This window comes from Cervus elaphus, chromosome 13 (assembly GCF_910594005.1).
Source record: "Cervus elaphus chromosome 13, mCerEla1.1, whole genome shotgun sequence".
Taxonomy (NCBI): Eukaryota; Metazoa; Chordata; class Mammalia; order Artiodactyla; family Cervidae; genus Cervus; species Cervus elaphus.
Window position 1 is genome coordinate 25,897,247 of NC_057827.1, and position 24,972 is coordinate 25,922,218.

Here is a 24,972-nt window from a genome sequence, read left to right on the forward strand (position 1 = left end):
ATTTTGTACGCTACTTTTTTATACTTAATGTTATGTCTGGACATTTTCCATGTTTCTACATAGCCTTGAGAATAAACTCACTGACAATGTGATAGAATGAAGAAATCCAGTAACTAAAAGTCAGGAGCCCTAGGTTCCAATCTGAATGCTATAGCTTATTTGATCTCTCTTTTCTTGCCCTCAGTTCAGACATCTGTCAAATTGGGAGATGGGGAGTTTTAAATTCCTAGGGATCTAGAATTGAACCTGGTTAGATTTTATCTCCTTGGTCCTGTATGTGCTGTGCTTCGTTGCTCAGCTGTGTCTGACTTTGTGACCCCATGGACTGTAGCCCGCTCTCCTCTGTCCAAGCAAGAATACTGGAGTGGGTTGCCATTTCTCACTCCAGGGAATCTTCCTGACCCAGGAATTGAACCTGCATCTTCTATGTCTCCTGCATTGGCGGGTGAGTTCTTTACCATTTAAACCACCAGGGAAGTCCCTAAGAAGCCCAAGAAGATTTTATCTTCTTGATCCTGTATGTATTTCTATAGAGGGAACTTAACTAAAGGCAAGACCTCTTGTTGAATTTCTTGTTTTGTTTAATTGTTTTATTTATTTATTGACTTTTGGCCTAGATATATAAAAAAATGAAAGACCCCTCCCACTGACCCCCACAAGGCAATATCACTTTTATTTGCATTTATTTATATTTCAATTTGCATCAGATTTCTGCTTTTCTAGTTAGAATTCTAGTTTTTTTGAGGAAATGTTTCTTTTGGCTTTTGTCAAGCCTTTCCAAGTCTGAACTGCTTACTTGGTAATTCCAAAGCATCTTCAAATCCTTCTGTTACCCAGGTAGCTATTCATTATTTAGAGACCTAGGGCCAGATGAATTATTGAGCTAGTTCATCATGTCATGAACTAGCATGCTCTTCTTTTTTTAAATAATATTTACTACCCTTTGCAAATTTGAAATAGTTTTTAGTGCTTCAATACTGAAAACTCAACAAGTGTGTAGGTAATGGATGGTATGGAAAATGTAGCAAAACAATATGATGAACCCATTTAAGTCAGTTCTAACTGGGAAAAGCCTCCACCATAGTGAGTGCTCACGTGACAGTGGGCCAGTTGCACCATCTCGTTTCATGGGTGGGAATGTGTTATTTATAGATAGATAGATACAGATTAGACAGCTCAATCGTAAAGGATCTGCCTGCCAATGCAGGAGACATAAAGGATGCAGCTTCCGTCCCTGGGTCGGGAAAGTCCTCTGGAGGAGGAAATGGCAACCCATTCCAGAATTCTTGCCTGGGAAATCCCATGGACAGAGGAGCCTGGCAAGCTGCAATCCATGGGGTCACAGAGAGTCGGGCACGACGGAGCAACTGAGCATGCAGATATAGACTAAAATCTATTAGATTTTACTTCTAAAACTTAATCCCATAGTCTTTGCCTCTATTTTCTGTGAAAATGGAGAAAGTTGATTATGTCTTTGATGTTTCAAGTGAGTAATTAAGCTGCTTTTTGATATTTTAAACTGGGAAGCTCCACTTTTTCTAGACTTCCCCTTTCAGTTACAGCCTAAGGCACACTATATACAATTCTGTCTTCCTCTGAGGTTTCCTTGTCCTTTGACCAAGTTGCCTGAAATTTTGCCCCAAGACCTATTGTGCATATAGACAGGGCTGCATATTTTTGGTATCTGAGGAGGAAGGTGAGTTCTGCTTCCTAAGAAGCTCTTTACCTAAGAAGGAGGTGTCCCATTTCTATCCTGGAGGTCTGGGTCTGAGGAGGGTTTTGAATATGATTTTTAAATGGGAAAAAGAAGATGAGGTGAGGGGGATGGGGAGGTGATGGTGAGGAAAGGCACAGAAAGTTGTGAAGGAGCAGGCAGGAGAGTTTGAACAGGCAGAGAGTTTAGAACCTGGAACAGCACTTGACTTTTAGGGCAGGTGATGCTGGTAGAGGTGGGGTTAGAGAGTAGGAGTGGCTGATTAGGAGGAAGTGGGGCAGGTGCTAGCAAGCTCAAAAATGGAGGCAGTGGCTTAGTTGGTCAATGACGTACCTTGGGTTGAACAGAAATTGCAGCAGCTGTTGCCAGGAGGTATTAACATGTTTTAAAGAATAAGAAGAGGTAGCTGTAGTGGAAAAGAAGGGCTGACTGAGATCCAGAAGATCCCTTAGGAAAAAAAGACTTGAAGGAAAAGGACCAGTTGACTCTGCAAGAAGACCTGAAGAGGCCTGGACTCAGGTGGTGTCTTTCCAAACTTGTGGAGCTTGTGTCCTGGGCCTGACCAACTAATTGCTGCCCCCTGACCACAGAGGTACCCTGTCATGTAATGGTAACTTTATTCTGGAAAGGACCTACATCTGAGGCAGGAACTCCTGGCCCCTCTAATCGGATGTTGAATCAGAATAAGTGAACTGGGGAGGGCACCTGGCCAACACAGCTCTGCACTTGAATCCCAAATTCCCCTACCAATCAAACCAGAATTAGGAGTGGCTTCTTGTTGCCAGTGATCCTTTAATTGGTGTCCACTTACCCCAGCACAGCTGTGGCCACATCTCCATCCCTGGAGTGCCAGAGTGGCCAGCTCATCCCAGAGCAGCAGGGCTAGAGTCTCTACCCTCAGGATTAGGGACTCAGCTGTCTTGAGCATGAGTCTGGGGAGCTCTTGGAAGGAGGTCAGATGAGCAGTCCAGAGCACCACAGATTGGCTGGCAGGGAGGGCAGCTTGATTGCAGCAGAAGCCAGAAGTTTCCCAGAAGAAGGCAGGGTCAGCAGAAATCTAGGGCTTTAGTTGCTCAGGGCTGAGAACTTTAAAATGAGTGGAATCAAGAGAAGGAAAAATAGGAAACGAGGTGTTGGGGGTGGGTTCGGATAGACATATGTTTGATTAACTTACAATGCTACTAATGATTTGCACTGAGATGGGTCACAGGTCTAGGGAGCTTTGAAAACATCTGGGGAGTTTGCAACAGGTTGGGAAGCTGATGATGCTTCATAAGGTCACCTACGGTGTCCCTTGGATTGCAAGGAGACCAAAGCAGTCAATCCTAAAGGAAATCAACCCTGAATATTCACTGGAAGAACTCATACTGAAGCTCCAATACTTTGGCCACCTGATGCGAAGAACCAACTCATTAGAAGAGACCCTGAAGCTGGGAAAGATTGACGGAAGAAGGAGAAGGGGGTGACAGAGAATGAGATGGTTGGATGGCATCACTACCTCAATGGACATGAGTTTGAGCAAACTGAGGGAGACAGTGAAGGACAGGGAAGGCTGGCTGCAGTCCTTGGGGTCACAAAGTCAGACACCACTTAGTGCCTGAACAACTACAAGGATGATAATTAACAGTAGCCCAAGATTTTCCTACCACAGGCACCCAGTTTACTTGGGGGCCCCAGGAAGTTCAAAACAATTGGGCGAGTGGATCCTGGCACCAGTACCAGCTCCCACCACGCTTCGTCAGTGCTCGCATTTAATAGCAAACACTGACTGCCTTGTATCATGGTTATTTCCAAACACAGAGCCACAGCATGTGCTCTTCTGCATAAACCTCTGTCAGAGGATTGATGGCGATTCTGTTTTAATTTTCTGTCTTTCTTTCAGGCTTGAGAAGTTCTCAAGGATAGAGACTATAACACACTCAATACCTGCCATAATGCCTGGCATGTTGTAGTCAGCTGTGACTTAATAAATTCTTATTGGATCAACAGCTATGACCTTCAGGATCATAAAGGATCATGACCTCACTCCTCTTAACAAAGGAGAGAGATAAAGTTCAGAAATGGTGAGCCACCTGCCCAAGGTCACACAGCACTCAGTGGAAAGGCAGAACTATAACCCAAGTCTTTGGACTTTTGGCCTAGTTCTTGTTAAACACCAATTTATATATCCTCTTTCTCCTGCTAGACTATAAATCCAGGAAAGAGAGTGTGCCTTTTCCATCTCTCCATCCTTGAATGCCTTGACCCTCCTTACTCAGCTGTGCTCTGATCATTAAATTGGCAGATAGCAAGAAGCTGAGAAGAACAGATTATACAGTGGATGACAAGAGCAGGATTCAAAAAGATTCAGGTAAGAAGGAAAGGGAATGCGAGATTAGGAAAACAAGATTTAACTTTTAAAAAAAAGTGAAAGTTCACACTTAGGATAAAAAAAAGACTTTACAAGTAGGTAAAGTAGGAGTGGGAAAGACTTAGATGAACAGAGGTTTGTGTTGAAAATTTACAGGCTTTGAAATAATTTGGAATAATTTGACTGCCCAAAAAGTTGTTGCTAATTGTGTGACGCCCAGACCCAGAGAAGTGCTAATTCAGTTGTGGGCTGCTCTGGTTTGACCTCTGTGGGGGTGTGTGTGTGTAACATTTTCAAAAGGAAATGGATAAACTGGAGACTCACTGGGGTAACTAGTGGCACCATATTCCATTGTCGGAAGAGAAACGGCCTGAAAGATAAGTCCAGGTTCCTCACTGGACTTGGCAAGGCCTTCACAATGAGGGTTCCTGCCTAAATCACTTCTCTATTTTTTCAGTTTTTTAAAATGTGTATTTATTTTTTGGCCACGCCACGCGGCATACAGAACTTCCCTGCCCAGGGATTGAACTCATGACCCCTGTACTAGAATCATAAATTTGTAACCACTGTAACCCCTAGACCACCAGGGAAGTCCCCACTTCTCTATTTGCCCAAATCCTTTACACTTGAGTGATGTGAATACTGAGCTGTTTCATACCTCCTTATCTTAGTGCATACTAGTCTCTCCATCTGGAATATTCTACCCTACCCTCCACCCACAACAGTCTATTTGTGAGCGCCTATGCCCTTTCCAAAATCCTTCTTCAGCTTTACTTTCTTCTTTGAAAACTACCCTAACCAAATCCCCAGGCAGAGCCAACTACTCTTTCTTCTATACTTTATGCTTCCCTATATATAGCTTTATAATTGTACATTTCACCTTGCAGTGTATTTTGCTTCTATTCCTCTCCCCCTGTTAGACCATAAGATTCTTGAAGGTACAGATCCTGTGACCCTTGCCTCTAGCATATGTGCTCCAGCCTGATACATGGGTGCATGCTTAGTCATTTCAGTTGTGCCTGACTCTTTGTGACCCCACAGACTGTAGCCCGCCAGGCTCCTCTATCCGTAGGGTTCTCCAGGCAAGAATACTTGAGTGGGTTGTCATGTGCTTCTCCAGGGGATCTTTCCAACCAAGGGATTGAACTCAAGTCTCTTGAGTCTCCTGCATTGGCAGACAGGTTCTTTATCACTAGTGCCATCTGGGAAGCCCCACTGGTACTCTAAACTTAAACAAATGAACCAAAATTCCAAGCAGACTTTCAAATATGTGAAGGACTGTCCTGTAGACAACTGAAGAGATTTTAATATGCCTACCTCCAGGAAACCAGAAACACGGTTGCATGGGTGTATGTGGGCAAATTTGGCAAGTTCAGGCTCATTAAATGGAAAGTCTTCAGTATTGGCTAAGACTCTTAGACTCCACTAATAGAAGCCTAACTTGAATCAGCTTGAGCAAAGTGAGAGAATTTTTGGATACAGTTTCCAGGAAATGGCTGAACTGCCAACCTGCAGGAAAGCCACGGATAAAGCTGCGACTCAGGAACACTTGCAACAAGGCACCTGGAATGCAGCAGGACTCTGCCCTCTGCCTTTGCCTCTCTCTGTGTCAGCTTCCTTCTTCCTCACTGCAGACTGGTTTCTCAACACAGCAGAAACATCGCTACTAAAAGCTGGGACCTTGCAGCTTTCAGCTAACCACCATGGAGGTCCAGGTTTTCTTTCCCAATTCCAGTTGAAAACATTTTGGTAAAGAACCTTGGTTGGCACAGCTTGGGTCTGATGCTTACTTCTGTGGTCAAGGAGATACGTGTGTGCTCAGGCTCTACGCCCATTGTTGTTCAGTCCTAAGTCATGTCAGCATGCTTGACTTCCCTGTCCTTCACTCCTAGAGTTTGCTCAGATTCACATTCACTGAGTCAGGGATGCCATGCAACCATCTCATCCTCTGTCACCCCCTTCTCCTCTTGCCTTCAATCTTTCCCAGCATCAGGGCCCCTGGGTACCATGAATAGACTGGCTTGAGTCAGAGGGAGTTTTCAGGGAGTTGGGGAGGGAGCGTGTAGGATCAAGACAGTTGCCATTGGAAGCACACAGTGAAAGAAGAGCCATTTCCAAAAGGAGTAAGGATGTGAGTGCAGTTTACAGAACAGAGGGTTTCTACTCCTTTGTTCCAGTTTTCTAATGGCTATAACCATCCATCTCAGGTACTTTCTGGATGCTTTCAACGGGGTAGGAGAAGAAAGGATGGGTAAACAGGGCTTCCTGGTGGTTCAGATGGTAAAGAATTTGCCTGCAATGCAGGAGACCCAGGTCTGATCCCTGGGGTGGGAAGAGCCCTTTAGGGAGGGGTAATCTCCTTGTCAGTATTCTTGCCTGGAGAATCCCTTGGACCCAGGAGCCTGATGGGCTACAGTTCAGTAGCCCAGGGCGGGTCACAGAGTCAGCCAGGACTCAGTGACTTAACACACAGACTGTGGTCACTTCCACTTTTACAACCAGAATTAGACAGTACTTAGGATTTTGACCTAAGAAATTGTCGAATGATTATATTGTTTTTCTGGGCATTAGGACTCAGCCCACTTCCCCCCGGGGTGCTGGGAAATGGAGGTTGAACAGGGTGAAGAAGGAGGTTCAATAATTCTAGAGATGTTTACCGAACCCCTAATCTACACTAGATAATGGAGAGGAACATTCTGAGGAGTTCTGGCCTCCTCGGAACTGAGGTTACTTATGTAGGTATGTGGGTGTGGGTCTAAGTGTTGGGCCAACAGCCGCTGGAAGGCCAGGGTCAGTCAGGGCTGCAGCCAGGAAGAGGGACGGGTCCTGGCCTCCCTGGGCTCCCGCTGGATTCAGTCCAGGTTCCGAGCCTCCCTCCCCTCCCCCTCACTGCCACTTCCAGCCCCCACCCCGGCCATCTTTGGTCTTTCAGGGTTTTGCCCCCTGCACCCGACGCAGCTCCTCTGGTCCTCCCGCACCTTCCACTAGCAAAGGCCGCAGAGCCCACACCTGCAAAACGGGGGCGAGTGGGGAAGGAAGGCTGGCGGGAAGCCTGGGTCCCAGAGACCCGGTGAGGAAGGTGAGGGGCACACGCTCCGTCCCCTTCTAGAACTGCGCCCCGCCCCCTTTCCGCTCTTGCTCCCTGAGGCCGCTCTGACCCCTGACCCCGACGCCCGGGGTGGCTGCGGGCGCCAAGAGGGCGCTACACACACGTCGGGCGGTCGGCTAAAGGAAGGAGCCGACGCCCCCGAGTGGGCCCCTCAGGCAGGGCCTGGCGGGGCCCCTCGCGACCCGGCGCCTCGGAGGCCGCCGTGGCCGGCCCGGGCCGGGGGAGGGACAGCAGCAGGTGATGACGGCCGGGCCCGGGGCTATAAATAGGGGCGCGCGTCAGCCGCGGGCGAGAGAGGCGGCCGGCGGCGCGGTCCTGACGGGCAGGGGCCAGGAGCGCGGGCAGGGGCCGGAGGCAGGCAGGGCCGGCAGCAGCATGGGGTCGCGGAGGGCCCCCGGCCGCGGTTGGGGCTCGGGCGGACGGTCTGAGGCGGGGGGCGACGGCGAGGACGACGGACCCGTGTGGATCCCCAGCCCTGCCAGCCGCAGCTACCTGCTCAGCGTGCGGCCCGAGACCAGGTGAGTCGCGCCCTGGGGGGCCGGGCCGGCGGCCCGTCGGGCTGGCAGGCGAGCGGAGGCCTCGAGCGAGGCCTCAGGAGGGGCCCCGCCCGGCCTGTGGAGGACATGGTGCCGCCGGACCGGCCCTGAAGGCCGTTCAGGGTCCCCCTGGCCTCTGCCAGCTCCGTGAGCCTCAGGCCTCAGGCCATGCGAGGCCCTGGGGACGAGGAAGGCCTACTTTGGGGTGATTTCCAGGGTCCCGAGTGGCTCCTTATCTCCCCACGTCACTCCCGCCCCTCCGTACCCTCGCCCCACGCTCAGCTACTCCCTGGCCTCGGATTCCACAGCCCGAGATAAGGAAAGCCAGTCGGGCTGACATTCCTGCTGGCTGGGGGGAGGGGGAGAACATTCTCGGGGTGGGCGGGGGGGAGGGGGGTATGCCAGAGGCACTGCCCTGAGAGGGGCTGTTTAGTTCAGGAGTCACTGGGAAGAAATAAACTGCAAAGAAGCTGCTTCCTCTGGACCCTGGTCTTTCCTGGGATCTTGGTGGGGGCTGGTGAAGTGAAGGGGTGGCCTGAAATGCTGGTCAGTCTGCCTGAGGATTCAGAGCTCCAGGCTGTGTGGCCGCAGGTCGCCCTGCCAGGTTTGGGGGGATGGGCGCCATCCTCAGGATGCCGAGGGAAGGAGCCGGAATTATCCTCTTCCAAGGGTTGAAGAGGTATGGTTGCTTTGTTTTAGGAGCTGGGCTACCCACAGATGGAAAGACTCATAAGACAATAGATTGGCATTTTGGCCCTAAAGGGCTTCCCTGGTGGCTCAGACAGTAAAGTATCTGCCTGCAATGCTGGAGACAGGGGTTCTATCCCTGGGTTGGGAAGATCTGGAGTAGGAAACGGCAACCTACTCCAAGATTCTTGCCTGGAAAATCCTGTGGAAAGAGGAGCCTGGCGGGCTACATAGGGTTGCAAAGAGTTGGACACGACTGAGCTAGTCTCTTGGCCGTCAGAGGAACACAGACACACAGAGATACATGCATTACCATGAAGATGGACACTTCCTGTCTCCTCTGGGCAGCTTAGTTTCCCTCCAACTCTGGAGTCTGTTCCAAAGGGAATTGTGATGGATGGCTAGTGGGTGAGTGGTTGTGTCACTGCCCCAGAACTTGGCTAATCATAGGTTATATACGGAAAACAGCCCCTCCTCTGAGAAGCTGCCTGGGGACCTCTTGTTCTCCATTCTTAAAATGGCACAAAAACAGACATCAAGGACATTCAGGAAAAGTCCCAAGCACTTCCTCGTGGATTGGCTGAGTTCTGTTGACCTTGGAGTTGGAAAAGTTCAAATGTAACCAGAACCGGTTTCTGCATAAAACTCGTCAAATGGTGTCACATGTCTGGGGCAGGGCAGAGGGCTGATGTTAGTGACTGAGTCAGACTCGCCAAGGCCCCTGGCTGCCAAGAAAGCATGCCCCTTCCTCTAACCACTGGATCTGTGGAAAAACTGGAATGAAATGTGTGTATTTATCCAGTCTGTGGTGAAGCTGACTGCCCTGTGGGAGCCTCAACAATTGTCTCACACTTGTAACCGAGATTGTGTCTGGGCTTTGCCTCCTCCTCCTGTGTCTGGCCTTTGTCAGTACCAGTGGTACAGCAGAAGAGGGATGCAGGGTCCTTCTCAGAGACAACGTTGAGGTGGCTTGCAAACCAGACATAACTGGGAGGTCAGGGGAACGGGGCTGTTAGGAAAAAGGGTGAGCAGTTGTATGGTAGATACAATTGCACATCTGTTGAGCAGTGTGTCAGCCTGAGAACTGCAGGTGGGTTAGAAGTGTCTGGTTTAGGTCCCTTTAGGCCTAAGTGAGAATGGTCTTAAATGGAGATTCTTTTCATCAAGTGCTTGGAGAGGCAGGGCTGGAACATTGGGAGAGAGGGTTTTCTAGCCCAAGACTGTGGCCTGTGGGCTTGCCCCTTCCAGGTGGCCACAGACCAGCCAGGTCCTGAGGCACCAGGAAGGCCAGGTTTCTCTCACCTCTGGAAAAGCCTCTGGCCAAGGAGGGGAGACTATGACAGTGAATGGGGCTGTTGGGGACTTGAGGTGGGGCAGGGGCCAGTTCATAGTTCCCTGTCAAGACCTGACTCTTGTGTTAGAGCAGGTAACCGTACAGCCTTCTGTCTCAGAGCAACCTGAATGCCTGTGGGGATGGGAAGAGGGGCCAAGAGATGAAGAAAGAGGGTCCCTTGAGGGCTTCGTCAGCTAACCCTGGCTGCTGAGCCCTGACTCTCCCAGAATTCTGAGTGAGAGGCAAATTCTGGCCCATGCACTCCTGACTTCAACCTTTCCTGGGTCTACTTCCATACATATCTATCATGGAGCTTGTGAGTCATCATTCTGTGAGCCTTGGGAGGGTGGGCTGCCCCTGTGAGCTGATGGACAGCTGCGCTGGGAGCCAGGTACCAGAAGCTATGGCCCAAGTCTAGAACTTGTCTTCCTGTACATTCCTTTCCTTTCTCCAACCCTGGGAGGATTTCCTATCCATAGTTAGCTCAGCAGTGAGAGGTCCAACATGCAAGTAACCCCCACAAACTGTTGCCCCAACTTCCTATAGATCCAACCTCACTTTTATGGGAAAATGGAGCCTGGATGAGCTAGAGAAGGTTAAGGAACCACAGTCAGGTGTTGCAGTTATAACTGGATTTTGAGGGACATTGAGACGTTCCAGAAATCTCTGTCTCCTCATTTCTTGGATGCCCTGGCCCAAGCGGGCCCAGAGGAGCAGTAGAGCAGGTGATATTTGCTGTAGTTTTGTGGCATCCCTTCTGTTCAGCTTGGATAAAGCAGATTGTCTAGGGCTTTCAGGAAAACTGAGGCATCAGGCCAGGACTTTCTGAAGGCCTTTTGTGTCCCAGAATATATGAAAGCCAGGAAGAATGGGGGGCCTCAGCTTCCAGGGACAGTCCTGGTTCCCCCACCCTCCTGCCACCCCCATCCCCCACCCCGGCCACCTCCCAGGCCTACTTTTCTCCTTTATGAAGAGACTTTTCCTTTGTGGGCCCTGAATTTCTATTCTATAAAATGAAAGTATCACTAAGAATGTTTTTAGGCCTATTTATCCCATCACTGAGCTTCCCTAGTGGCTCAGTGGTAAAGAATCCACCTGCCAATGCAAGAGATGCAGGAGATGCAGATTCCATCCCTGGATTGGGAAGATCCCCTGGAGTAGGAAATGGCAACCCACTCCAGTATTGTTGCCTGGGAAATCCTATGGATAAAAGTACCTGGTAGGCTACAGTCGATGAGGTTGCAAAAGTCGGACACAACTGAGCAACTAAACAACAACATCCCAACATTTGATGCCTCTGATTCAGACCCCCTCACAGTCAGTAATTGGGGAGTTCCTGGGTGAGAGCCCTGAGCCAACCTCTGGCCCAGCCAGCAGGTCACAGGCACCTTTTGAAGAGAAGGTGCCTTCACTGCCTGGGACTCCTCCTGACATGGCTGATTAACTAAGGGTGAGGCCCGGAGAAAGCAGGATGAGGCTGGGGAACTCTAGCCCTGGAGAGAACCAGGGAGGGGTCACTGTCACAGCTGAGTTCCCTGCCCACTTGCAGGTGGAAGCTGTCATTGCATGTGAATTAGAGAGCTGATTCTCCCTGTCCCCTTCCCAGGGAAGAATCCAGACCCAGCAAAGGAGAAATCGCTCCATTCTAAGGAGAAAGGCAAAGGAAGTCCATGATAAGGAAAGGATGGAGTTGGCCAGTGCCTTGAAACTGTGGGAGGTCTGCCCTCACGGCCTCTGGAAGATTTTTAAAGTTCTGAACAAAGGCGGCTGCATTGTGGAACAGCAGCTTCTCTGGGGGTAGGGCTCTTTGGGTCTGAAGCATGTACTTCCCTAGTGGTATCCATAAATCCAGGCACACAGAAGTGGAAGCCATATTTGGGGGCAGAAGATGAATTTTTTTTTTGTTGTTATACAGATACAGGTTGTCAGTGGTTAGAGATGCAGACTGAGAGTTCCATTGAGCAGATTGGGCTGTTGATAATGAAAGGAGAGCTGTTCTCACGGTGGGGACAGCTGAAGGGAGTGAGTGTAGTTGGGAGGGGCGGGGGCCTGAGATCTCCCAGAGAACTCTATCCCTGGACCCCTCTGGAGATACTTGCGTTGGAAGGAGTGGAGGCAGAGGTGAAAGTTGGCTCCTACCCACTGGATCTCCACTGAGGGGCAGCTCTGTGATCCTCACCCTGCAGTGGCCTACCCAGCCCCCAGCTGGTTTCAGCTCTCAGCTGTCCTGGGGCAGGAGGGGTGATCAGCGTCGTGGGCCTTGTGCTGGTCTGACCCAACTGGGTGCCTCCTGGCTCCTGCTGAATTAACCGCTTTGTTTTCCTTCTTTTCTTGACTCTCCCAGCTGGTTTGCCTTGCGTGGCCTCTTTAACCATACTTTAACATATTAATGGGTGTTCTCCAAGCCACCTGTCTCCTTCCCAGCCTCTGAAGGGATTTGCAGGAACTGGGGGCTCTTCTCCCCAAAAAGGCCAAGGGTTGAAGCAGGAGTTGCCCCCCCCAACCCCCGCCAGCTGGTGTGCTGCAGAAGGGGGGAGATGTGCCAGGCAGCTATGAGTAACTCAAGGACCCAGGGCACACCTTTGCTAAAGCTCAGCCCCGAGGGGCCTCCCTCCTGCCTAACCATTTCCCTGGACCCTGCTACACTTAACAAGTTCTTGGTTTCAGATACATGGGTGTCCGGTGGTGAGGCCACTTGCTAACTGGAGCCGGCCAAGTAAGACAGCTGGTCCCTTTTAATAGAAAGGCCCTTGGGCCCCAGATGGTGGCCGATTAATACTTTGCCTACTGTTGTTGATTTCACCTCCTCCTCTCTTTGCTTTTTTGGCCTAATGATTCCGTTTGCTGTTTTTGCTTAGCTTATCAAGCAACCGGTTGTCTCACCCCAGCTCTGGAAGGTAAACGCACCATTGCATTACATTTCTCTGACTGCTTTTTTTTTTTCTCTTGGGTCTGGGCACTGAGGGGCCTCTGGGTGACTGCTTGTGCACTAATAACCAAGCTGCATGGGGTGAGGGGAGTGGAGAGGGTGGTTGGGGAGGGTGTGAGCGGGCACTCAGTGAGCATGGATCTCACGAGGGCCAGAGGTGATGCTTGCATGGACCATTGGAAAGGGGTGCCGGGACCCAGAGATAGGCAGGGGTTCCCAAGATGCCTGCAACTCTATCTCTGTGCCCCTGGGATAGGCACTGTGGGACCAGAGCAGAGAGCCTCCAGTTACGTGACCCATTTCCCCCTCAGCCTAGGTTTTTATGGATTTTGTAACCACATATCTAGGTTTGACACCTTATTGTCTGTCTTCTAACCATGGCTACTTCCTTAAAAAAATTTTCTTTTTCCTCAGTCCCTTAAGTTCTCCTTCTGTTATCTCCTTCTCTGAATTTCCCTCTCCTTTTACTTCTCTCCACCCTGCGGACTGTGAGCTCTGTGAGGTCAGGGCTATCATGTGAGTGTCTTTCTGTATTAACTTGTTCTCTGAATCCGCTTCAGAGACAGAGCAGGGCCCCAGCAGGCCCGCAGTCAGAGTTTGCCTGTTGAACGACTGTCCTCTTACCTCCTTAACTGGAGACAGCTCTCCACTCCTGGCTGAACTGACAATTGTGATCAAAATGGGAACGTTTCCTGGCTACTTCCCACGCTTGGGCCTCCTCCCAGACTCTGGTAGATCTAGGGAAAAGTTGGCCATAGTTTCTTCACACAGAGAAAGATTTCTGTATAGCTAACTGGTTTCTGAATAGCTAATAATGTTTACAGGGATGGTCAGTAGCTACTATGTACGTTTCCTGTGATAGGGGTGGATACTGAAGGGGCAGAAGACAGGGTTTCCAGCTCATTCAAAGCGGAGTGTGGTAAGTGCTAAAAGAGAGTTTAGAAGTTTATTTAAAGTAAGGTAAATACCAAACCTATGGGCAGGATTAGGTTCCTTTGAAGATGTTGAAAACCAGTGATGATTCTGGAGTTCTGTAGAGACACATGATTAGGCTATGATATTCTTATGAATTCACGGAGTTGGAAGGACTTGGAGGTGTCAGGGTAGGACTAGACCATTTCCAGGTGTGTGGACTTCCTGGCTTCCCAGGAGACTGGAAGGAGCAGACTTGGAGTCCCTCTCATGTCTGAGTGGTTTGGAAAATAGGAAGAGAAAGCTGGTGACAATTTATTAGAATATGATAGTATATGCAATGACTCTGTCCCCACCAAATGCACCCTGGATCCACTTTCCTAGAGGGTGTTTTCCTAGCTATACTTTTCAGCAGTTACTTAGGATTTTCCATTATAAGAAAGTTATAATACAGTTAGAACCTAGTCTGGAACTTTGAAAAGATAAGCATTCTTTCTTATAAAACAAAAATAATGAAATAACTACCTTGTTGTTAAATATCTAGCATGAGCAAATTTTCTTGAAGCCTGATTTCCCTGTTTTCCTCACTCATCCAGTTGCTTATTTTCTTAGACTTGTCCAAGCAGCTTCATACCTAAGAGCCTAGGCTGAGTATGAGAGCCAGGTTCATATTCATGAGTAGGTTAGGATTCAAATTAGGTAGGGAGGACATAATTAGGGATGTTTTGAATTAGTTGCAAAATCATAGAAGTCCAATGACTTTTGGCAGGGCAGTTTCCTCTAGAGACTGCTGGTTGGGAGTTGATATTCCCCAAAGTCAGAAATTGCTGGTAGTATGAGAGCAGTGAGAAATGTTTTCAGATGTAACTCCCACGTGTCTAGAGAGTTGACGGTCTAGATCCTGAAGGACCCTCTATTTTCGAGTGGCTTAAAAGAGAAAGGAAAGGACAGTAGTTTCTTCCAATAGTAAGCTACAAGAAGACAGTTCTTAAAACGGTCTAATAAGTTACTTAGGTTCCAGATGGGAGTGTGGCAGGGAGTGTTATGGCAGCCTTCACCATAGTCCCTAGTTGGGATCCTCTTTCTGGGTAGTCTTTCTGGGGGAGGACTCCTGTCAGCTCCCCAGAGGCCCAGGCATCTTCGATCCTGTGCAGAGACGGCTGGACCCCTCTCAGTCCAGAAGTCTTACTTGATTCCAGGCCTTCCTCCTAGGATGCAAGCTTTCTCCTCAAACTCAAGTCAGGAATGACATTCACAGAGATAGTCAGCTGAATGGGGATGCCCTCCCAACAAAGTAGGGCTGTAGCTCCTGTCTGCTTGTGTTCCCACAGACTCTTACCTGCCCCTGTGGAGAGGTCAGAGGCAGACACACTGCCCTTGGGCAACCACCCCTTCTTCTGAGGCACAGAGCAAAGCAGCTTTGATCTGTCTGCCCCCCAACAGTTCTTCCTGCTTCTCCTCACATCATCCCTGACAGTCCTCCCTGCTGCTCACCAGAGGGTGTGTGGGTTGGGGGCGGGAAGAAGAGGGCTGGGCACGGCTTGTGCACCGCACAACCTGGCTATGTGGTTACACATCACGCCTAGGGATGCATTGTGTCTCTGCTGGCCCATGAAGGGTTTGGCATGGTGGTTTGCTGCGTGTGGGCAGGCAGGAGAGGACTGTCAATGCTGAGCAGTGCTGGTGAGTCTGTGATCAACTCAGTGAGCCCACAAATGCCTCTGAGTTCTGGGAGATGGACTTTCACAAGGGAACCAAAAGCCCTGACTCTCGCATGGGTGGATCTGTTTGTGATTGGCAGTCCTGCTGGTAGGTCCTGGAGCTGCCAGTATTCACTTGAGCATGTGGTACCCACTGGGGAGCAAGGGAGCCATGGCTAGCTTTCCACTGGAGGTCCATAGCCCTGTGTAGGGTCAGAATTCATTTGAATCTTTCTTTTCTGATACTCCAAGGAACTAGAGGCTGCCATTGGGTCTAGACCCCTGGCATTGGCCAGCTTGTTCTTTGTCTGCTATGGGTCTATCCTCATCCTCACAAAGGCAGGGGCTTTTCTTCTGACCCCTGAGCTCCTGGGACCTGTTATCCTTGGGGTCAGCCGGCTTTCCCTCCATGGCATGAATGGAGGTTCTGCTGTGCTGGGACCTCCATCTCTGAAGCTGGGCCTGTCCATGTGTATGTCTCCCCCATGCACGAGCTTACCTGGAGATGAAAGATGGAGTGTGAAGCAAGGCCCCCCAATAAGGATGGAATGGGAATGCCAGGACCAGGCATGGGTAGGAGCCTGGTCCCTGGTCAGAAGGGACCCATTTTAATGGGTCTGGGTCAGGATTCCATTCAGCCCCTGGTCACTTCCCTGCCCCCATCCTGGCCATGAGATCTAGCTCTCTTGAAGAAAGACTTGCCCAGGTGCTGGAGCCATGGCCACAGGATGCTGGATGGACATGGTAAGATATAAGCCACCTTGGACCACTCCAGGCCATGGCATCATGCAGTGGAGATAGAAGAAACGCTGCTCTGAACAGTTCTTTGCCTTTCCTAGGAGCACCTTCTGCTCCATCATTGCTCAGCTAACAGAGGAGACCCAGCCGCTATTTGAGACCACACTCAAGTCCCGGGCTGTGTCCGAGGACAGCGACGTCAGATTCACCTGCATCGTCACAGGTAATGAGGCCGCCTGTGTGATCTGTGCCAGGGCTGCTGCGCAGGTCAGGGTCCGGGGGGCCTGTGGGCACAGGCCTGGAGAGGGGTTGGCTGTGCGAGTTGGCTTTGGCCTTCTTAGCTTCCTCTCCAGTTTAGCTCTTCCATGCGGGCGGGGGCCCTTTTTCCTCCCACTCTGAAGCCACACATACACCCTGCTGTTCTTCAAAGCCTGTCTTCCATATAGGTCCCTCACTCTCAGATATGCATATGTGACTGATGAATCTTATTCCAAGGAAAGAAGCTGTCTAGCTGAAACAGGTTTTCAAGGCCATCTTCTCAAATATTCCCATTTTACAGTTGAGTAGTTTGAGACTTTGGAGTCTTAAGCCTGATAAACAGTAACATATAGTGATTCTGAATGCAGACCCTGGCTGGAGTCAGGCTGCCTGACTTAGGATGCTGGCTTGTCCCCTTTCCAGTTATATGACATTGAGTACCTCATCTGCAAAGTGGGGACTGTAATGGTATGAATGCAAAGCATTTGGAATTATACCTGGCATATAGTAAGTACCATATAAGTGTTAGCAATTGGTTATCATTATGTGCATTTCACCGAATTCCATAGTGGAATTTGATGCAACAGGTTGGCAGAATAGGAAGAGAGAAATACTCCTTGGAAGGGGAGGGTAAAGGGGTGAGGGCTGGGAAGCTGGCTCTGGGCACTGCCCCTCCCCCACACCTCCCAGCACTGGCTTCCATGCACTAACGCCACCTGGGCTGTAGGACTCACCTAGGGGTGCCTACCGCTTCCAGCTCTGCAGCCATCAGATCAAGGTTCTCTCCGAGAGACACCCCCCCCCTTTTTTTTTTTCAGTAAATCAAGAGCATTGATGCCCTTAATGACATGCTAGCAGTGACATGCCCTGATTCTAGGGAGCGTGTCTGCCCCAGCCAGCTGAACAGCTTCTCTAGGATTGGGTTCCCTGGGCAGTTTTCACCTTGCCCAGAACCTTCTGAGCTCCCAACTGAGAGCACTTCCCAGGGACACAGAGGTGCGCTTGCCTCCCTTACCTTTGTACAGCGCAACACATTTTGCAAAATTGATCTGGTTCCATTGTTGTTGAATTCTTACAAAACCCAGTGAAGTCAGTGCTATTATTAGTCAGATTTTACAGAGAAGGATACTAGAATAGGTTAGGTGACTTGCCAAAGCCCATGAAGTTGGCAAAGAGGAGATGCTGCTGTTGCCCTCTGCAGCAGCTGATGCTGCTTGCTTACGCCTGCATCTGCTGCATTACTCTGGCAGTAGCCATTTTCTAGGAAAACTCAGCTCTTTCAGGACACCATGCTGTTTCATCTGTTATTTTCTCCTTATAGAACGTCCTTAATCCTTTTTTAATGAAACTTAATTTTTATTTCATCAAATTAATATATTATGAATAGTTTAAGATTTCAAATTGAACTAAAAATGCAGTTATCAAAATACAGCCATTCACCCCTCTCATCAATTTGCCTTCCCAGAAGCAACTGTGTTCAGCCTTTAGCACTTTCTTATGGTGTGTACACATTTCTGTAATGCTGGTGTAGTATGTGAATATTGCTAACTTTTGAGTCTTCAAGTTTAGATGCTACCCAGTCTTCCTGTTGTAGTAGAGAGGAAATTAGCTCTTTTTACAGTTATTTTCTCTGCTTCATCTCACTTACCTTCTAATAATAGTTATATCATAATTTTTGTTTAATAAATATTTACTGTTGACTTTATTATGTCTCTGCAATATTAGTCATAACTGAACATTGTAGTATACTATGATTATATTTCTTTCTTTCTTCTATTTTTCATAAGGTTAGTTCTTTCTTTAATTTTTCTTTTAATTAGCTATTTGGTGTCTATGACTAATTTTTCTTATACTTTCTAATAGCCTTTTAGAACAACTTTCCACAAGATTGATACCATCAGTCCTCTGTCAGCTTCTTTCCTTAGAGACATCCCTATTCTATTTGAACTGGTGGCCTTTTAGGCCTAATACACGGCTGTTATACTGGGTCTTCCCTTTGCCCTTCTCCTGAGCTTGATTCAGTTTCCTGGGTCTCATGTCTTCCTTTTTCTTGGTTTACTCTCTGGCTTTATTGAGCTACATCTAGTGGCTTCTTCAGGTCCCAAAGATGGTACAACAGCAGGAGGCATTATGATGACAAGCTCTCAGCCTCTCTCTCCTTTGGGTCATCCTGTTCCAGTGTTACTTGGTTGCTCTGTGTGTCTGGTACACAGTTGTCATCTTAGGATCTCCCTTCATCATCATCCTGCAGGTTCCCTTTACCTCACCTTTAATGGACTTCCTGTTTATCTGTATTCTACATTTGTCTCTTTCTTAACTTACATTCTTATTTTGGTAGCTTCCTAGGAGGAGTATATAGTAAATAAATGTTAGACAATTTATGTCTGAAAATGTCTTTATTTATTTATTTGCTTTACTCTTGATGGAAAGTTTGGCTAGGTATAGAATTCTAAGTTGAAAATAATTTTCCTTCAGAATTTTGGAAACTTTGCTGCAGGTTGCCCTCTTGCTTCCAGTGTTACTGTTTAGAGCAGGAGGGCATTTTGATTCCTGATTCTGTATAGGAGGCCAGTTGTCCTGTCCGGAATCTTTTAAGAGTGTTTTGATATTTCATAATGGTGTATCTTGATACGAGTGTCTTCATCCAGGGGCATGCTTGGACGCTTTCAGTATGGAAACTGACAGCCTTTAGTTCAAGAAATTTGAGATTATTTTGATCTTGATTTCTTCCTTCTGCTTTCTCTGTCTTTCTTTCTGGAACACCTGTGCATGTCTCCTCCACAGACTCATTTTCTTACCTTTTCTTCCCTTTCACCTGTTTGTCTTTTTGTTCTTCCTGAGAGATTTCCTCAGTATTATCTTTCAACTGTTTTGTTGGGTTTTTAATTTCTAAGAGTTTTTTAAAAATTGTTTTCTAAAGCATTCTGTTCTTCTCATGAGTGTAATATTTTCTCTAAACTCTCTGAGACTAGTAATGGTAGTTTTCTAAAAGTTTCCTATGTAGTTTGTGTTTCTTCCAGTTTGCCTTTTTTCTATTTAATTGTTTTGATTCTTCATCTCCTATTTATAGGGCTTCCTCAGATATCTAGGAATCTTTGGTTGTCAGATAATGATTATGAGTCGGAGACTAAAAAGCTGATTGGAAGTTCTGAGCGAGTAGGAGGAGCCTGAAACCTTGGGTCCTCACTCTAGGGTGGCCTGGCCACCACTAGAATTGAGAACTGACAAAATGAGTTTCTTTAGTTACTTTCTCTTGGACTAGCTAGAATCCGTAGTGAGTACTCTTCTTGTGTCTTGCTGAGTTTTCTGGAAGCTCTGCAGATTAGAAGGTTGGGTGGGCTTCCAGGATAGAGTATGTATTTCATAGATACGTCTTTCCATAGAAAATTCATGCCCTCAACAGTGCTGGCTTACTCTCAGGACAAAGTTTTACTTTTCCAGATACTAAACCTCATCTTTGGACATGTTGGAGAAGGAGTGATATGGAGTGTTGAGGAGATCCAGAGACCTAGTTGTTTTCCACACCCTTTTAAACTTCTCCTTCTTTCCCTTTATACCCAGTCCCAGAGGTATCTGGTGGCCAGTTCCTGTGCCCTTCAGGGATTTTCTGGTGTTCAAAGGATAGTTCTCAGTTTCTTGTCTTAGGGTTAAGCTGCCTTGAGTCTGTTAAGTCAGTTTCTACTTGTCCATCTGCTTTCCAGCTTTCAAAGTATTGTTTTTCCTGTTGGTTTCATTTCTATTATCCCATTTATTTTGGTGGAGATATATATGTACACACACACACACATATATATGCTTTCCTGGTGGTTCAGATGGTAAAGAGTCTGCCTTCAATGCAGGAGACATGGGTTCAAGTCCCTGGGTTGGGAAGATCCCCTGGAGAAGGGAATGACAACCCACCCAGGATTTTTGCCTGGAGAATTCCATGGACAGAGGAACCTGTCAGGGCTACAATCCATGGGGTTGCAAAGAGTCAGACATGACTGAGCAACTAACACACATACACACATATATTTTTAATAAAAAACTCATTAATGTAGTTTAGTGGGTTTGGGTGAGAGAGTGAAAGTAGATGGTATGCTCATGCTGCTTTTTACCTAGAAGCCTGGCAAATTCCTTTTCATCTTTCAAGGCCCAGGTCAACCAACTTATGCTCTAGGAGGTCATCTCCAGCATTTCCACAGAGAGCTCTTGCTGTGCCTTTCACAGTGCAGCTTCTTGGTTCCTACTTCTTTCTCCCCATAAGACCATGAGACAGAGCAGGAGAAAGAAATGGCAACCCACTCCAGTATTCTTGCCTGGAAAAGTCCATGGACAGAGGAGCCTGGTGGGCTGCAGTCCATGGGGTTGCATGACTGAGCTTGTGTGCACGAGGGTGGAGGGAGGTGGGTTGGTAGCAATAAACTGGTAGAACTAAAAAAAAAAAAAAAAAAAGAAAGACCATGAGACAGAGCATACCCCTGACACCTCATGCAGCAGGCGCGAAGAAGGTGCTCAGTACATGTTTGCAAGTATGACCGCGGTGACCCTGATTCTGCTGACAACACCTTCCATGTTGCCTGTTCACTGCAGCTGCAGCCTCAGTGCCTTGACAATAGCAGCTGCTGCAGGAGCCTCCCTCCTCTCCTTCTTCCATTCTGTCCTTTGTAGCCACGAACTCTGAGAGCAACGTGCTGAAGCTGATCTGAGTCTGACTTACAGTCTTAGGGTATTTTACTGAATACCCCCAGTGTCATCATGGAAGTAAGCTTTTCCATGCCTCAAGCCCAACTCAGAGGAACAAGCTTTTCTCCCCTCAGTTTCCATAATCCTCTTATCTCATGATGACCCACCAGGGCAGTGGGCTTCTGCTCAGGAACACCTGCCATGATGGGATCTACAGCTCTACCAAGTAAGGCTGTGAGGTTCCCAGGCACTTGCTGTCTCTACCATCCATACCTTAATCCACTGTTGTACCTAGTTCCTCCTCCCCACTCCTCACCCCTACCTGTGTCAGAGATCTTAGGTTACCTGAGTTTCATGTAGCAGATTAGTACCGAAGTCTCTGTGATTACCATAGTGCACTGTAAATAAGCCTTTCCCAATTAACAGGGAGAAAAGGCAGACTGTAAGAGAAGGGCCGGGGAAAGGGAAAGGGTTATACAGAAAGATCAGAGAACACAGGAAACAGAGCTAGAAAGTGGGTCTCCCCTCCACTCCCCTCCACCCTGCCCCACGCCTGTCTGGAGTAGAGGATGGGGGATGGCTTTCGCATGAGACTGGCGTGGTGATCCTGGCTTATTCCACGGAGATAGAGTGACTACATTTGACTCTCTTCCTCCCACCCTGCTGGTAGCATTCCCTAGATAAATTTGTGATGAGTCAGGCTAAGCAGGGCCCTGCCAGGAGGAGGTGATGCTTTCGTGGTGGGTGAGACCCTGGTTCAGGTGAGGAAGAACAGTCTGTGGCAGAGCCCCTGCTGGCTGACTCTGCGGAAAGTCCTTCGGGACTTTAAGAAGTGGCAAACGACCCTGGGGTTCTTCCCTCTCACAGTGGGCATATGGGGGACAGTGGGCCTTGGCGGAGCCTTCTGGCTCCTGTCTCCCCCAGGGGCCCCTTGGCCAGGGCTACTGTCCTTCTCGAGGTGCCCACCTCTGTCTGGCTTGGTGATCCCCTTCCCCTACTCTCCTCACCTCTGTTGTCAATTCTGTGTTAGCTCGTGCGTGTGTGGGGCCAGCTGGACAGAGGGAGTAAGCCTTTAGACTTAGAACCAAGTTCCTGAAGATACGCTTTTTAGAGAAATAAGTCTAAGATGATGGCTGCCGGGGGCAGAAACTTACATATTATCCCCACAATTCGTAGTGGGAAGAACAGAGGAATAAGGGAAAGGAAGCCAGGGACTTTCTCACATGCCAGCCTTGTGACCCTGAGTAAGTTACTTGATTTCTGAGTCTTATGTTCCTTTTTGTATAAGACAGATTCAGAGACCTGCCTTGCCTATTTTGTAGAAGAGGGGGATTTGGATTTTGGTTCTTCCACGTACCAGCTGGACACCTTTGGACAGAAGCCTTAGTTTCCTCTCCTTTAAGTTGAGGATGTATAACAGCACCTTTCTCATAGGACTCTTGAGAGGAGAAGATGAGGCAGGAAAAATATTCAGTTCAGTATCTGGCTTATAGTAAGTCTTCAATAAATGTTCACAATTGTCTTCACAGGGTTATTATGAGGACCAAATAAAATTCTATCTTTGAAAGCTCTTTGAAAACTCTAAATATGTACATTCATCAGTATTATTCTCCTGAATCTGAGCTTTTCCAAACTGGGAGTGGTTGGGATGAAGCTGTAAGTCTCCGAGCTAGATTTCTTCTAGACTGAGGCATGCTGCTGTGGAGCAGAGGTGTCAGGGTAGGAAGGGGAAGAGGGAAGGCCACAGGTGTCAGTACCACCGTGGGGTCTCCTGGCCAGGGCTGTGTGTGTGTGTGTATGTGTGTGTGTGTGTGTATGCCAGCCTGTGGGCATGCACGTGGGCACATGTGTGTGTGCAGCTGGGAGTAATGGACCTCCCTTGCTTTTGTGTGTTTCAAAATACAGTTCATATTACCCAGGGGACAAAGAAATGTTTTCTGCTCAACTAAAGTTGTTTCCATAACCCACTGTTGCCAGGGAGCCCAGACTTTCAGGTTGGCCCCCACCTAGTGAAGAGACACCAAAAGGTGGTGTGGGGGCTGGAGCCCCCCAGCCTTGTGGCTGTGGGGTCCACTCAACATCCCCTTCTTGCCCCATCCCCGCCCTCACTGCAGCCTGACTGGACTCAGATGCCCTGGAGGCTGAGGCCCAACTGGGCAGATCATGGGGCAAGGAGGCTCTGAGCCGGGCCCTTGGAGGGATGAGCTCACTGCTCGAGATGGTGAGGACACGCACGGTGATGTAACCAGGGACTTTAGCTCACAGTGGAAACATGGGGCTCGCTTTACAGTCAGGGCTGCCCGGAGTCTGTTCCTGGCTGGCGCGGCCGCAGCCTCGCCTCCTCTGCTCCCTGCTCTTGTCACGGTTCCCCAGCGTGCCCTCTGCTTTCCACGCCACACTCTGGTGTCGTGGTTCCTTTGTCAGCATGCCCTCCCCGCCCACCTCTTGTTTGTTCGCTCACTCGTCCCCTTACTCATCCAGCAGATTTTTATTAAGTAGCTACTATGTGCCAGGCACTGTCTTAGGTGGTAGAGATACAGAAGTGAAGGAGAGATGATGACGCACATGGGGCATAAGCAGAGGAGGGGAGACAGAGAAGGGAACAGTTGGTTCCAGTATCGGGATTTGCGCTGTGGAAGGGAAGTGAAGACACTGAACCCACATTTTCTGAAATTCCATGCCCCTCACAGCCATTTCAAATGCCTCTCATGCCATAAAGCCTTCCCTGAATCCTCAGCCAGAGGTGCCTGTTCCCTTGTCTGTACCCTGAGCCCTTAGCGCATTGCTTCATTCATTCACCTATAAATACTTAATGAGTGTTGACTCCATACCAGGCACTATTCTAGGAACTGGGGACATAGCAGCAAATAACACAGACAAGTCATGGAGCTGTTCTTTCCCCAGGGAGTTGGAGTAGATGGATGGAAACTCATTGGGGTATAATCGTTCAGGCAGTAACGCATTGTTGTTCAGTTGCTCAGTCGTGTCTGACTCTTTGTGACCCCATGGACTGCAGCACGCCAGGCTTCCCTGTTCTTCACTATCTCCTAGAGTTTGCTCAGACTCTTAAGAGTCTTCTCCAGCACCACAATTCAAAAGCATCAGTTCTTTGGCGCTCAGCCTTCTTTATAGTTCAACTCTCACACCATACATGACTACTGGAAAAACCATAGCATTGACTATATGGACCTTTGTCGGCAAAGTGATGTCTCTGCTTTTTAATATGCTGTTTATGTTTGTCACAGCTTTTCTTCCAAGGAGCAAGCATCTTTCAATTTTGTGGCTGCAGTCACCATCTGCAGTGATTTTGGAGCCCAAGAAAATAAAATCTGTCACTGTTTCCACCTTTCCTCCATCTGTTTGCCACAAAGTGATGGGACCAGATGCCATGATATTAGTTTTTTGAATGTTGAGTTTTAAGCCAACTTTTTCACTCTCCTCTTTCTCCCTCATCAAGAGGCTCTTTAGTTCCTCTTTGCTTTCTGTCATTAGAGTGGTATTATCTGCATATCTAAGGTTGTTCATATTTCTCCCTGAAATCTTGATTCCACCTTGTGATTCATTCAGCACAGCATTTCACATGACATACTCTGCATGTAAGTTAAATAAGCAGGGTGGCAATATACAGCCTTGACGTTCTTCTTTTCCAACTTTGAACCAGTCCATTGTTCCATGTCCGGTTCTAACTGTTGCTCCGTGTCCTGCATACAGATTTCTCAGGAGACAATAAGGTGGTCTGGTATTCCCATCTCCTTAAGAATTTTCCACTGTTGTGATCTACACAACAGGCTTTAGTGTAGTCAGTGAAGCAGATATAGGGTTTTTTTAATTCCCTTGCTTTTTCTATGATTCAGTGGATGTTGGCAATTTGATCTCTGGTTCCTCTGCCTTTTCTAAATCCAGCTTGAACATCTGGAAGTTCTCGGTTCACGTGCTGTTGAAGCCTAGTTTGAAGTATTTTGAGCATTACCTTGCTAGCATGTGAAATGAGTGCAGTTGTGCGGTAGTTTGAACATTCTTTGGCATTGCCTTTCTTTGGGA

The 24,972-nt window shown here is 48.3% G+C and overlaps 1 protein-coding gene across 2 annotated transcripts in view; it reads left to right on the forward strand.

The window, feature by feature from the left end:
- Nucleotides 1-7,363: 7,363 nt before the first annotated feature.
- The window catches only part of ALPK3 (alpha kinase 3), a 53,359-nt gene continuing 35,750 nt past the window's right edge, over nucleotides 7,364-24,972 (forward strand). The window contains exons 1-3 of one of the 2 annotated variants that reach the window (XM_043921514.1): nucleotides 7,364-7,691; nucleotides 12,588-12,626; nucleotides 16,110-16,231. In XM_043921514.1, coding sequence (XP_043777449.1) covers nucleotides 7,414-7,691; nucleotides 12,588-12,626; nucleotides 16,110-16,231 — 439 coding nt within the window. In that variant the 5' untranslated portion in view covers nucleotides 7,364-7,413. The remainder of the gene's footprint in view (nucleotides 7,692-12,587; nucleotides 12,627-16,109; nucleotides 16,232-24,972) is intronic. The other variant, XM_043921515.1, reaches the window with a different exon arrangement.